The following is a 15,937-nucleotide window of genomic DNA, read 5'->3' on the forward strand; positions in this document are numbered from 1 at the left end:
CAAAGGTCTTGGGTCTGCAGCAAAGGTGTTTGGTGGGAATAGGGAGCTCTCTGTGCTTCGCCATGATCACCCGTTAGGAGTGGCTGGTGGCGAGACTGCCCGGGGAGGAATTAAGTCACCCCCGAAAAGACGGCCTAGTCGTTTTTTCGGGGCTCAAAAAAAAAATAAGGCCCAGCCTTATTTTGTGAGAAACATGGTAAAAAATAAAAAAGACAATAGTAGTTAACATGAACTAAACAGGCAACATGTAATTTCTTCCCTTATCTTTGTTTGTATTGCTGAAGACCAAGATCCCATTTTAATCACAGCATTGATTCACAATTGCCTGACATAGAACTTCATTTTCTTTCAAGTGGTTTCTCCATTTTTACAAAGGACTGGGAAAATGTAAGATTTTTGAAATTTAGGTTTTGGTTGAAAAGGTGCAAAGTATTATTAGAAAATGTGGAAATGCAGAACTATAAACACTTATGTATAAACAGAAAACAGATGTCTTTACAAATGCAAATAATTGCAACTGATCTAGTAAGAAACAAATTAAGCTTATCTCTCCAGCTGTTTGCACAATGTCCATTCCAGTTACATAGTTCTGTTTAGATTTATTATTACTGTGGTTTTTGTACTGTTCTCTAACTTATATGACATATAAAATGATAAATGGAGTGTTGATATGTCCATCCCATGCATAAAATTAATGATTCTGTTAGGATAACTGCCAGTAGTAAACTTTGAAAAACAAAGTAGGAACACTGTCAAAATTAGTTCCTGCTTTGTGCAATTCTTGAAAAAGTGCAGCAGAGAGCAAAGGCCAGAGCAGAAAAATGTAATTGTATGAAAGAAAATAAAAAAAAATGAAGTTTTCAATTTTTAAAGATCAAAAATTAAATTTTAATTAAAATTAAAAGCAGAACCCTCTCACGTTAAGAATTATGCAAGAGTTTGACCATTTTTTAAAAAAATAGGGCATCTCTGGCTACCATCTATGGCTTCCATATACCCCTGTGGTTTCTATGTATTGGTGACAGCCATCATACGGAGTTGTTTGAAAGCGATTTTCATATAATGGCCATTATATGTGTTTTGGTGAATTAATGCAGGTATTGTTATGCCATGTGCACATAACGCTATGGGTGAATGGTTAGTGCAGCAATAAAAACATTGTTAATGTTGCAAAGACTTAAGTTTAGAAGTAGAGTAAATAATTGTCATGTAAATGTTTAAGTTCAAGGGCCCAGGCTTTCTCTCTGGCAAATAAAATTATTTGGTTTGCCCAAAGGTTCCCTAAAAATTTAGTACAACTCTAACATTCAAAACTGCAGAAATAGGCTTGAGTACTACAGCTTTAATTATTCAAAGAACTCCTTCATCCTCCAATATTATTGGAATAGTCTGTAGGTGTTTCTGAAGAGTATAATTTTGGGGTTTGCTGTTTAAAGATTTGAAAAAATGGGAGGAAATCTAGATGTTATTGTTTTCATTTGAACTCATGGCTGCAAAATTTGCTTTTTCATCTGCTCAGAAAAGCAAGATTTTCTACCCTTGTGAGATATTGCTAAATTTCCAGTCTAGTGTGCATGACAAAAAGGAAAGGGTGGTGAGTTTAATAGAAACCAGAGCCCAGATGTGTGTTTCATGCATATCCTAATGAGTCAGTGGGGAATGGGAAATCAGCTTAGAATTTCGGTGCAGTATGAAGTTCTGAACTTAGCAAGCAACTGCAACTTCTTGTTTTAAATGACTCACCTACTAAGTTCTCGCTTGTTTAACCACGATTCACTGAATAAACTCCAATGGCTACAGTTTATTCTATAACTTGTTTCACAAAAAGCAAACAAAGCTTAGTTTAGGGCAGGTGTCAGCAACCCACGGCTCTGGAGCCGCATTCGGCTCTTTGGGCCCTCTGCTGTGGCTCCCTGTTGGGTGATCCCGCCACTGGCTGGCCCCACCCCTCGCCCTCCTCTCCCAGTTACTCCTCGCCTGACCTGAGAAGGTAAAACACAAAAAACAGAAATGAGAGGGAGGGAGGGAGACTCATTTCCCACTACTACCTTAAACACTCAAAGAGTCATTTGGACTCGTTTCCCACAGAAAAGAAAACACTGGGAGCCACAAAACCTGGATAGGCATGGCCGTGTGTGTGTGTGTGTGTGTGTGTGTGTGTGTGTGTGTGTCATGTGACTGGGTGGGAGTGACATTGAGTTGGCCATGCCCACCCAGGTTTTGAGGCTCCCAGTGTTTTCTTTTCTGTGGGAAACGAGTCCAAATGACTCTTTGAGTGTTTAAGGTTGCAGGTCCCTGGTTTAGGGCTTAACACACAGTACAAATGCAGCTACAGTGTGCCTTTACATTCGAATAACTATTTTTTAAAGAGGTAGGAAAATAGCTTTGAATGAGCAGGGTGTTTTATTCCAGGGGAGCAGATTGATTTCATTCAGTGCCAGAAAAGTACCTCACTTTATATACATTGTTTTAAGATTAAGGGAAAAAAATAGCAGGAAACAGTTGGATTAGCTTTAGGATATTTCAAAGGAATGGAAATGTTCAAATGTAAATCCTGGGAAGGGCCTCACAATGACCAGATATTTAGTAGACACTTTGTGTATGTGTATGACTACTATATATAGGCTTTTATATCTTAATGAACTCTTACTGAAGATTTGCATCAGTTACAGTTGGACTTGATAACTTTTCTCTGGTTCAGAAAATGATCAAAGGTTACTGTATTTGGATCATGATGTATAGACTGCAGATAGTCCTTGATTTACGACCACAGTTGAGCCCAAAATTTCTGCTGCTAAGCAAAACATTTGTTAAGTGAATTTTGCCCCATTTTATGATGTGGCAAGAAATCACAGCAGTTGTTATTTAGTAACACAGTTGTTAATTGAATCTGGCTACCCCGTTGACTTTGCTTGTCCGAAAGTTGCGATCGCATAACTAGGACACTGCAACTGTCATAAATAGTCAGTTGTCAAATGACAACATTTTGATCATATGACTGTGGGGATGCTGCCATGGTCATACATGTGAAAAACGGTCATTTTTTCATTGCCATTGTAACTTTGAATGGTTACTGAATAAACTGTTGTAAGTCAAGGACTACCTGTATCATGAACCCAGTGCAATAATCCGTTACAATTCACTCCTCTAAGTTTGGAAACTTTCTGGCTACCTTTTGCTGGCCACATTGATATTGAATGCTCAGCTCACTGGGTTGCAGCCAAACGGGGGGGGGGGGGGGGGGGGGGGGGGGGGGGGGGGGGGGGGGGGGGGGGGGGGGGTGGGGGGGGGGGGGGGGGGGGGGGGGGGGGGGGGGGGGGGGGGGGGGGGGGGGGGGGGGGGGGGGGGGGGGGGGGGGGGGGGTTTAGGGGGGGGGGGGGGGGGTTTTTGGTTTTTGTGTGGGGGTGTGGGGGGGGTTTTTTTGTTTTTTTTTTTGTTTTTTTGCAAAACCAGCACTACTGCTCTTATGTGCAGAAGTGGGGAGGCAAGCTGACCCTTGACCAAAAGCATAAAATTCTGTCTGCATTTTAAACCTTACCCTCTTGATATTTCCATAGGCATGTGCTTTGTAAAAGAATAATTGCACTACCATTTGGGAAGGTTCTTGCTTGAGAGATTAAAAACCATGGCTTGTGTAATTCAATTGCATCTGGAGATGACAATCTGGACCCTGTCTTTGGGAACCTGGTCGTGCCCCTCCCAAGATTTCCAAGGAGATCTCTGCCTCCTTTAGTTCTTGGCTTCCCTTTCCCCTCCCCAGCTGGGGACAAGGAGAGAAGTCAAGCACATTAATTGAAAAACTTGGCTGCAGTTCACCTTAAACAACTGCAATATGCATGGCGGAGATTCAAGACCAAATTTGGAAATGTGCTAGTAAGGGGGCACAGGGGGTTGGGGTTGTTGGGTGGGGAGAGTTCATTTCTCCAATCTTTTGAAATATATATGGAGTTAAAAAGATTACTTCTATCAGTTGTTTTTATTAGAAGTTTGCTTCTCAGACATTTTTGCATGAGATGTCATTCTGGTGTAACAAGCCCTTAATTGGCTATTGTGTCCTGCTGTATTTGTGAAGAACAAGTAGTCAGTCCATGCATAGAAATGCACCTATTTTCAAGACATGGAAGTATTAATAATGTTTTCTTTGTGTCTTTATGTTATTAAAAATATGAGAGATTATAGTAGTAGGAAATCAAATCTGAGTGATGACAGTAATAGGAAATATTTCAACTGCAACAGGGAAGGTCAGTCATATGGATGTCTCCATCCACTGTACAAACTTCCATTTCCTAACAAGAAGACTCAGTTTTTATAGAGAGATATATAGAGTTAGGTATATGATATTTTAAATCTGATTTCCTACTACTTTAATCTCAGATTATACATATGGCACAAACCTTTAGAAAAACAATGAAAATTAGGCTGTTTCCTTTGGGTCAAGATGCATAGAATTCTTACATGGAACAGTATGATAAATTTGAATACCTGATTATTAATTAATTGTTATATTTATTTTTAGTTTGTGATAATTTGTTCAGGGTATTTTTGTTTACCAATTTACTGCATGCTATTTAGAGTTGCATTGTTTGAATGGAGCAACTATATACATGCTTGAAATAAATCAGTAATCCTTCTGTGAGCAAAACTGGACATAGAACATGACAGGTCAAAGTTTCCCATGGAGCTTCTTTAACCAGGGTTTCCCCTACTTGAGTCCCTAATTAAGTGCTATACCACACAGATTCTCAATAGCGATAATCTTTCTCTTTTTAGAAGCAGGGGGGAAATAGATTTGTAACTCTGCATGTCGCCTGGAATCAGATAAGTAAAAGTGTTATACTTGAGGATTGTTATGGAGCTAATTATACAAGAACAAGGAGATTTCTTTAAGATATCTTGTCTCATTATGTTTTTAAGGCCAGAACCAAGATTAGGTCAGATAAAACAAAAAGCTATTTGGTCAGGGAATATTATCATTCATAATAGAATCTTACATTGCTTCTCAGTATAGATACATGTAAAGTGGTACTCATCTGCTCTGAAACTCATTCAATTTGGTACTCAACACATTTTGACTTAAAACTTTTCTCCTAGTACTCATTGTTTTATACTCAACGCACAAGCTAAAACTTGTCAGTGCCGGCTACTTTGTGACTCACTACCTAATTCCTCATGGGAAAAAATAGTTTGGTACCTATCGTTTTTGGTATTCACATCCTCACATCCTGGACACAAACTGTTTCAACTCCTTCCCTCAAAACGACGCTATAGAGCATTGCGCACCAGAACAACTAGACACAAGAACGCCATCACTCTGCTAAACAAATAATTCCCTCAACCCTGTTCAACTATTACAAAGTCTGCACTACTATTACTGTTAATCTTGTTGTCACTCCTTATCATCCCCTCCCACTTGTGACTGTATGACGGTAACTTTATTGCTTGTATACTTACAATTTATATTGACTGTTTCCTAATATGATTGATTGCTTATTGTACGCTATGACTATCATTAAGTGTCATATCTTATGATTCTCGACTCCTGACAAATGTATCTTTTCTTTTATGTATACTGAGAGTATTTACACCCAGACAAATTCCTTGTGTGTCCAACCACACTTGGCCAATAAAGTATTCTATTCTATTCTTCTATTCATTGAACCTCTCAGAACCGATTAATGATGAGTACTGAAGTACCACTGTATGTAGTTCTATTGTCCTTTTGCAAAAAATGTTTTCTAAAGTAGTTTGGGAATAGGACTCATGCCCTTGTGAAGCATAAGCAAAATGCAGCCTGAAAGTGATATATTTAACATGCCTTTTCAGGAAAGACTGAAGCAGTGATCAAAAACTTCAGCCCACACTATAAGCGCCAATATGCTGTATCCTTTTGCAAGCACATCCAGAATGAACTGGAACAAAATAGAGATCTGCAGTCTCAATTCTTAAAAATAAAGGTAACAAGAAATATTATTATTATATTTTTATGTTTCCATCCCATGTTTTAGGCAGCTAGTATCAGTCTTGCAAGGTGGACTAGTAGAAACACAGTCAGATAAGTTAATTCTACTCTATTGTAAAGTTACATAAACAAAGTCTCATAAGTGTCAAAATAAACTTCTTTCCTTATCCCTCTTTACAGCCCATTAAAATCAGGAGAGCCCCTTCTGAACTATTTGCCCCAGCTACATTGCTGCTGCAGGCTAAGCTTTTATCTGACCATTTACTTGGCTTCATTTCTTTGCTCAATCTCCCAAGATCATCCCCACATACCATTACCATTGGCCATATCTTTGTTGTGCATGTTCCCATTATTTCTCTGAGTTCAGCTGCACTAGATCCTTCCTACCCTCAGTAATCCAGACTCTTTGTAGTTGTTGTTATATCACAATCTGACAAATAGTGTTTGAAGGTTCTAGTTGACTATGAGGGTTACTGATTGATCATGCCCTCATTTGTGCTCTAGTTCACACATCAAATGGGGTGCAATGGCTCGGTGATTAAGATGCTGAGTTCGTCAGTCAGAAAGGTCGGCATTTCAGCGGTTCAAATCCCTAACACCATGTAACGGAATGAGCTCCCATTACTTGTCCCAGCTTCTGCCAACCTAACAGTTCAAAAACATGTAAAAATGCAAGTAGAAAAATAGGGACCACTTTGGTGGGAAGGTAACAGTGTTCCGTGCGCCTTTGGCATTTAGTCATGCCGGCCACATGACCATGGAGATGTCTTCGGACAGCTCTGGCTCTTCGGCTTTGTAACAAAGATGAGCACCACCCTCTAGAGCTGGAAACAACTAGCATGTATGTGCGAGGGGAACCTTTTGTTGTGACCAAGGCTTCCTGAGACAGTAACAATCACATGCTGTTCCCAAAATCCTTGTTTTTATTTATATGGCTATGAATTATATGCATTCATAGCCCGTAATGAGTCCCAAACAGTTTATGAATAGTCCCACAGAAATCTGCCCCAGTCTTTTGGGATAAAGCTGATAAGCACCCACCTTTATCTCCCTTGAAATGCTGCCAACAAGTAAATTGCCAATTAGCTGTACAAGGCCAAATGGAGCACAAAGTCAACACGGAGCTTCAGATTTTAAATTGACCAGAACGAACAAAGTTGCTTCCTGTAAAGGCTTATGTCCCTTTGCTCCTCCTTTATGTCTTATGGCAGGGCCCAATCATCTCCAAGTCTTACTCCTGAGTTGCCCCTTTTGTCTTAACTTGCCTTCTTCTTGCCTTCTGGCAGCTCTGTGCAAGCGCACACTGGGAACAGGCTACCCCTTTTCCTTTGCCTCGCTGATGTCAGATTCTGGAGGCTCCTGAGTTGGCACATAACTCTCAGATGGCCCTGGCCCTATCTCTGTTTCAGACACAGATCCTTCGTCTGAATCCTCCCCAAAATTCCCATGTTCCCCCACACTGTCCGACTCTGCTGCCAGCTCCGCAGGCCACTGGCGGACCACACCACCTTTACATTTATCTTTATCACACATCAAGCTAAGCCAGAATATGATTTCATTTGGTGCATTATGCAAAAATGATTTTGATGTGTGAATGATTTATGCCTTAGTCAAGATGCCAATTTATCTAGTTTTGGTTTGTTTAATCAACCAGTATTGAGGAAACCATGGTTCAATATAGCACAGTTAACCTCTTTGAATTGCAGCTATTTCACAAGAGCCTAAAGTACTATTTTTGTTCTACTCCACACACAAATTGAGACACATGTCTTCCCAAGAACTCTGTTGAACCACAAATGATGAAAATTCCTAAGCAAAAATTATCAGCATGGGTAGGGTAGAGAAAATGAAAACATTTAAAAATAGGCTTCATTGTGAAACAATCCAAGAGTTCATTGGAATTAGACAGCTAATAAATTTAATGAATTAACTAACTAGCCAAGTAAACAAATACTGTAAATTGGTTTTGTTTCCAAGACCTTTTCCTCTCAAGTGAATATTGAAAGCAAAATATTCGGGGTTCATTAGAAAGCTGAATTTGAGGATACAGGCCTCAGTCATAGTATACTGTAATCCTCTTGTAGTAGCATGAAAATGTCATCCGTTCATATCAGTACTTTGAAGTTCTACACCAATCTTTCCAAGATGCTAGATCCTTTTCCCCATTTTACAAAAGAAAAGGAACATAACGCTTACAAGAAACTCATTCTGTTTTGTGATGTCATTTTTCTACAGCCACCTGGATCATCCAGCATGGTCCTTTATGAAGGAGAAGTGTCACATTTTGCTGAAGACCTGAAGAAATGGAAAGAGAGATACATAGTAATTAAAAATAATTATGCTGTGGAAAGCTTTGAAAGCAAAGAGGTAAACAGTTGATTTATTAAGTGCTGAGGCAAGCATGAGGTTTAGCACTGCTGATCTGTTGGGTTCTATTCTGAAATGCAAAAATGAATGACTATACTTTCTGAGCCATTGGGCACATTTGTAACCCTTAGAGCAGTGGTTGCCAACCGCTGGGCCGTGGCCTACTGGTGGGCTGTGAGAAACTTTTGGTGGGCTGCAGAGAAATCTCACCCCCAGAGCACCTCCCCAAAGCAATTAATCCAGGCTGTGCAGAAACACAAGGCTGCGCTGCCCACGTGGCATGCAGGAACCCTCCCCGCCCACTCACTCCTTATCCAGCAAACCTGCCTGCTAAATTGCTATTCTTCCTTTTTCCAACCATCATCTGTTCTGCTGTGCCTGGAGATTTAGATTAGCTAGGAAGCAGGAAATGGTTGGATTTCTTGCTTTCTAACTAGTCTTTAGATCTTCAGCTCTGCTTTTAAGCACAGCCAAACCTCCCTTAGGACTGAAGGTTCTATTATTCAGTGCAGACTCATGGCAGGTAAATTTGAGAGGCTGAACTAGCCAATGGCAGATAGATACATCAGTGAATGATTCTGTGAGCAACTGCCTGCCTGCTTTGCCTGATTTTGGGTAAAAGTTGCTCTTTTTTAATAAAAAATTCAACATTTACACACATGATGTGTTGTGAGTTGATTTTGTGAGTTTGCTTGCAAGCAAATTTTATGTGACAGGCTGAGCTAGCCAATGGCAAATAGATTTCTGAACGAATCTGTGATTCTGAGCATCTCAATCTGCCTGCCTGCTTTGCCTGATTTTGGGTAAAAGTTGCTCTTTTTTTATAAAAAATTCAATATTTATATAAATATTTATAATATTTACATACAAACCATGCCCAGCCAGTCACATGACCACCAAGCCACACCCACAAATTAGGCCATGCCCACAGAACCAGTTAGTGGTCCCTAGGATTTAAAATTATGAGTTTGGTGGTGGTCCCTGAGGCCCAAAAGGTTGGTGACCCCTGCCTTAGAGCATATTATAGGCAGATGTGTAAAATGAAATACTAATTTACACATTGACAAAATCGGAATTGAGGTGCTTTGCCAACTCATTCCTGAAGTCCACCGTATCAACCCACATTCATGTCCCCTCCCCAGGAAGTTGGACATGCTTCCCTCAAAAGCCTTGGGCTATAGCCACCCATGATTTCTGTTCTTCAAGAACATTTATAGACAACCTTAAACATAAAGAAGATAAAACAAGATGCCAGTTTATATGTTATTTTCCATTAAAAAAAAAGTTTTAAGAAGATATTGGTATTCTAAAGTGGTTGTCTTTTTATCCAGACCTCAAACTATTCTGGCCCAAAAACATATACTGTATATGAGTATTGCCATTTTCCAATCCTTTTTGTGTCTCGGATTTCCTTTGTACCTTTGAGAAATCAACATATCCAAAAAACATCAGTCTTTTCCAAAAAACTATCCGATTTGTATGCATTCTTTTCCACTTTGCAGCTTGATGTATTCTCAGTATGGTATTAGAGGTAGATGTTTTCAGAGTCAGACAACTGAAGGGTAAGCAAGATTACTGAAAGTCACAGAGTCATCATTGGTGATTAGCAGACTGTTGTGCCATCCTGAGAGATCATAAATTTGATATTTCTGTGGTGGAAGCTTCTAATTAAATGCCTAGATATTTAAAAAACTTGAGTTGATTATTTGTTTCTATAATTAAAGTGATGATGAATACAATATTTTAATTTCAGAACGGCTACTTTCCAGATTTTCATCTTGAAAATAAGATACTAATGCACATGGGCTTCACCTCAAGCCTACATGAATCTGGGCAGCTAATGATATTTAAAAACAGAATAAAAACAATATAAGAATATAAATAGCAGCGCGGAGGGGGTGGGGGCAATCAATTCCTAACAGTAAATACAACCAAGAAATGGCTTCACTTGCATCATCAGGGACCTAGGTTCATTGATAAAACCAAGTCTTCCAAACTTTACAAAAAGTCAGTAGGGTTAGGGTATGTTTGATCTCCATGAGAATGATGTTCTAGAGGGGACACAACAGAAAAGACTCTCTTTCCCTGATGGGACCAGGAGCATTCATCTCCTGTCAGATCTACAAGACAGGATGATATAACCAGGGAGAGAAAGTCCTATAAATAACCTAGTCCCAAGCCATGAAGACCAGTACTTTGCATTGAATCTGGAAGCATACTGGCCACCAATGCACCTTGCAGAGCAGAGATGGCACATGTGCTATATGACAGACACCCATGACCACCTGTACCACTGCGTTTTGCACCAACTGAAGCTTCTGAACACTCTTCAAGGGCTGCTCCATGTACAGCATGTTGCAGAAGCCCAGTTAGGACACCAATCTGAGATTGGTTTGTGGGCTAAAGGGGAGGAGGGGGAAAGAACAATAGAAACTTCATTTAGTGAGACTGGAAAGATACAATTAATGATTCACTTTCCCTAGAGAGGCTAAAGAGACAATCTGCCTTATTTACTGACAGTGTCTTTTTCCAGCTGATAATGATGCTAAACAAAAATATGTTTATACATGTGAAATGCTTGCACAACTCGATGAACCCTATTTCCACTGTTCAAAGCATCAAACAGAGTTGCATTCTGGATGCTTCATTATCTAGCTTTTAAATTAACTATCAGGAGAAGATCTTACAATATAATATCAGAGAGGCCATTCCATTGGTTAATTGTTCTCATGTTTGGAAGTTTCTCCTTAATTCCAGGTTACTTTTCTCCTGGCTTAGTTTCCATCCATTATTTTGTATCTTGCTTTCTGGTTCTTTGAAAAATTTATTTACCTCCTATTCTGGATTTTGAAATTTAAGTGTTGTTTATATTGTCTCATTCATTTTTAGCATCCACTTTATAAGTTGAGGTTGCCTTTTTGGATTTTTTTGGTTTTAAAGAAAAACTTTATTAATTTTTCTTAATTCTAGGCATTCCAGAAAGGAGTAAGTTCAAAAACTTGTGTTCTCCCTGTTGGAGGCAAAGTGCTAATTACAGGGGAAGAATATAACTTGCTATCTGATAAGCATTTTCCAGAACCTAATGGTAAGGTATAGCCCATTCCTCTTTATATTTTCTACTACTTTGTGTATTAATTGATGTTCTCTTTCTAGTGTTACATTGTCTTTATAAAGAGTTATATACATATTTTAAAGGCATACATTTAATAAACTTCTCTATCTTACACTATAAAATGTTGTCCTGTGATTGTCCTGAAGTGTACATATAGTTTGAGTCATATCAAGCTCAAAATCCAGAGCAATAATAGAAGCTGAATAGAAGCAAAGAAAGTAAGGGACAGAGTCATAATCAAAGTCAAGTAAACACTAATATTCAAGAAAACAGGCACAGATGCACAATCCTGATGCCAGAGACAAACTACTCAGATTAGGGATGGTATGTGTGTATGCATATATTAAATTTATATAACTGCTCATCTGATGCACATAACTTATACACTCTGAATCTGGATAATTGTGCATTCAGACTAAGGAATCTGCTCACTGAATGCTCAGATAGGCTGATGCTACAACTTAGGTGGTATCTAGAACACACAGAGTTACAGTGAAAACTAAGCATTGGTGGCACAAATGTTAAGGCAAGTTTACCTGTCTACTGGGAATTTGTCTATAATTATATGTAAACCTGATGGAATGACTAAAAACATAAATGTTTGCATATTTTTAAGGTTCCAGTGAAAAGGAGAATACCCAGGCCTTTGTTGTCCCTCCAAAGGAATTTCCAGTCTACCTATGGCAGCCTTTCCTTAGACATAGTTATTACTGTTTTCCGGATTCAGAAGCCCAGAAGCAATTCAGCACCATGTTGAACGATTGCATCAGGCACTTAAACCATGGTGAGTCTAGCAGACATAATCTGATAATTTTGATATTGTTTTGCCTTTCAGGAAAAGATCAGTTTGATCATTGGCTGCTAACCAATCCATGTAGCAAAATTAAAATATATTATTCTCTTCATTACCATGATAAGTAATTACATGCTTAAAGTTGACTCAACAACTTTTAAAAGAGAGTGATATGGTTTCATGGTATATACGCTCTTAACTCTTTAAGCATTGGCTAGTGGGTGGCAGATGGAGAAACCAACTGTGTTGACAGTAGCAAAATCATCCTATATATTGTGGGGAGAACTTGTCTGGTAATTCAGTCAAACATGACGAAGGCAAACACTGGGTTGGGAATCCTATTATTTATTTCCTTACCCTGGCAAGGAAAGAAAGTTGTAGAGTTACTACCAACAATGTAGTTTGTAGCTTCAAACTTTGTCCAATCTTTGTCCATTAGAGAAAATACTTTCTCATTTCTTACTTATTGGCTCTTCAGAGCATAAGATTTGCCAGAAAGAGGTGATACCAGAGAAGCAGGTAGAGTTTGCACTGTGACCTCACAATGGTTTGCCATACTGATCAGACCTCCAAATGCTGTGGCTGCTTCTGAACATAATGTTGAAATGTAGAATACTCTTATTCAGAAAGCCTGATATGCTTTTAACTTCCTAAATTACATACATATATACTAAATATCACAAAAGAGCAGAAAGGGGAAAAATTCCAACTATTATGCTTTAACAATTTCATATGCATTTGAAATTTGCATAACAATATTTTAAGACTTCCCAGGAAAAGCCTGCTGCACTTGTTGAAACAGATAATATGTGACCCCTGTTTTTCTCATGCAGAGTAATTAGCCATATCTCTCCAAAACTCCTGAATTGATTTGCTCCCTGACCATTCTGCTCTTAAGAAAGTTTTTTCCATCTTTTTTCAATCAGGAAGATTTCAGAATAATCAGTATGCATTAAGCCATTTGATTAAATTTCTTCCATTTTGCCAGTATAGGGAAAAAGGGAGAAAGTTGGAATGGCTAAAGTTACCTTTATCTAAGCAAAGGGGAAATGTGTATTTAGCTGTTTCAACTTTTTTCTTTTTGGCTTATGGAAGCCTCTGTTAGTTTGTGTAGGCAAATGGGGAATAAGTGGTGGCAAATAGGTAAACACTGTTCTTTCTGAGCCCTTTTAAAAACCAAGTGAGAAACCCAGACTGGAACATAAAACTGGGATGATCTCAGTCAAAGTGTGTTTTATCATCAATATATGGCAAAAATGTAACAGACTCAAGTTTTAGCGTTGAGATAATTTCATACTCAGTATATGATTTCATATGTATTTTGAAATGCCTATCAAGTATTGACTGATTTTCAAAACATCACAATTCTAGTAGAATTGGTGGAAGAAACTGGTGATGTAAGGAGTAACCCTCACTCCATGGTCAGTGTCAGGATGTAAACGGCCATGGCAGGCCAAAATACGCTTTAAAAACCCCCGAAGCTGGAAATTCAGGAGTGGTTATCATATCCTGTACCATTTTTATCTTCCTTCTTCATGAATGAGGCCCATTCCTTCCAAGCTATAGTTCTGTAACAGAACTGTGAAATATAGAGTGTATTTGGCACCGAAAGTTTAAGGAAGATTAAGTCCAAGCCTACATATGGTGCTTCAAATCCCACAGGAGGAACACATGATCTGGTATTTTGCAAACCATTGAATCTGTAAGCTTCAGGGAACATGTTTGGTAAGCAGTCAGCTGAAGTCAATTTCCTGTAAAGCATTCTTAAAGGGAAAGTTTTCCATTTCATGGCTTATAATTCCCTTCTTATTCATTTCTTAAAACCTCAGTAATAAAGTCATCTGTGTGGAGTCTTATACCTTTTGTTTTGTCCTGGGAAAGTAATAGAAGAGCTCAGTTTTTCCTGGCACGCTGTGAATCTTCTGTGACTCTAGATCTTCAGTAATGCTTTAGTTTGCTCAAAAGGCCGAACTGTTTCCAGACGTGCAATCCTCTTGGTAGTTTCTGTTTTAAATTGAATTTCAAACCATCACTTTGGAGGACGATAGGGTATTTGCAAAATGACGAAAGTAGTGTTTTCGATTTTTGAACAGTTTTGGATTTTTTTTTCCTGAAATGTTTGCCCCTTCTCTTCCTCCTCTTACTTCTTCTTGTCAGGAGGGTAGAACTACAATACTCTAGAAAGTTCTTCCACTTATTAAACATTTGGATACATTGAATTAAAGATTTTCTGGGCTAGATGCTTTTGGTGCCTTTTGTTTTGCTTTTTATGATATACTTGTTGCACAAACTGACATTTCAGCATTCCTAATCATGTGATCTTGTTTTGAGGAAGGAAGTTCATTGCAATATGTTTTTAACTGAAGGTTAGTATGGGATCTAGCAACAAGATGGCAGTGGCTTGACTGATTTCCTTATCTGGCATCAATTACCTCAGATGCTTATGTGATGAGGTGGACCTTGGGAGACAAGACAAAGAGATGCAGCCAGGGATCCTGCAGCAGGAATGTGGGATAGAGAATTGTATTTCAGGTTTGCAAGATTCTGCTAATGTAACTTAACATTAAGTAGAATTAGCTCATCTAGTTGTGTTTCCTGTCTGGTGAACCTAGTAAGGCTGATATGCTATCTCATGAAAATAACTAGCGCCAATAGAATCTTAAGTCTATTTAAAAGCTAAACAGTTATCGATAGCAAGTAGAGACACACTGCAACTAATACCCCCAGCCCTCCTGTTATAGCTTGCGTTCTCTTGAGAGGTATTGTAGTTTTATATGCCAGTCTGATTAGTCTAAGAAAATTAAATTTGATGCAATTTGATAAGAACGAGGTCAGAATTTGTTAAGGCTGTGGGAGAAAGGTCTCCATTTTTGATTAATTTTGCCCACTTGCATGAATGAAGGAACAAAGTAAGAATAAACAGATCATGTGCAGTAGCATATTCACAATAGATCAGGTTGGGCTATAAATCCTTATATTATGTGCAAGAGTGAACTTAATGGGCAGCATACAAATTGAATAATAAAGAAGAATGGTTAATGTCGATTTAAATTTCCAGCACCCATGGCTATCATTCTTCAGGCATGCTGGTACTTCTTATCTGCAAAAAAAAAAAATACAGGTAGTCCTCAATCTGCAACAGTTCATTTAGCGACCATTCAAAGTTACAATGAATGGTATTGAAAAAAGTGATAGTTTATGATTGTTTTTCACATGACGGTTGCAGCATTCTCATGGTCATATGATCAGGATTCAGACATTTGGCAACTGATTCATATTTATCATAGTTATGGTCTAAACTATGATAGTCTAAAATTCTTTAGATGCTTTATCTGAAGAAGAAACACTGAAATCTTCACTTTGAGATTTATTATTGGAAACATTTCTATGGTACATTTGGTTGTTATCATCCTTGGGTCCTTGAAATTGTGGAACTAAAAGATTTAAATTCCTAAAATACATTTATATTTATTACCTCATTCTAGTCCTTCTGCTTTGGGCACCAGGTTTCAGAAAATTCCAGGATAGAAATTACACAGCACTTATTGCAAATTATTAGGAAGTATTCATACAAATATCAAAACCTGCAACATTTGTATTCAATAATGTGTAACTCTGCATATGAATTATGCAATTTTTCAACGGCTATAAATACAGCATATGGATACAGGCCTGTATCCTGTTTGGAAGTGACCTCATCTAATTT

At 38.4% G+C, this 15,937-nt stretch overlaps 1 protein-coding gene across 2 annotated transcripts in view; it reads left to right on the top strand.

Annotated features, from left to right (window-relative positions):
- The window catches only part of NIBAN1 (niban apoptosis regulator 1), a 79,196-nt gene that overhangs the window by 35,172 nt on the left and 28,087 nt on the right, over positions 1–15,937 (top strand). For both annotated transcript variants that reach the window (XM_087930428.1, XM_026703257.2), the window contains exons 2-5: positions 5,824–5,954; positions 8,195–8,326; positions 11,297–11,411; positions 12,055–12,222. In XM_087930428.1, the coding sequence (XP_087786554.1) occupies positions 5,824–5,954; positions 8,195–8,326; positions 11,297–11,411; positions 12,055–12,222 (546 nt within the window). The remainder of the gene's footprint in view (positions 1–5,823; positions 5,955–8,194; positions 8,327–11,296; positions 11,412–12,054; positions 12,223–15,937) is intronic.

Source organism: Pseudonaja textilis, chromosome 3 (genome assembly GCF_049901715.1).
Source record: "Pseudonaja textilis isolate UNSWEBS1 chromosome 3, rPseTex1.2, whole genome shotgun sequence".
Lineage (NCBI taxonomy): Eukaryota > Metazoa > Chordata > Lepidosauria > Squamata > Elapidae > Pseudonaja > Pseudonaja textilis.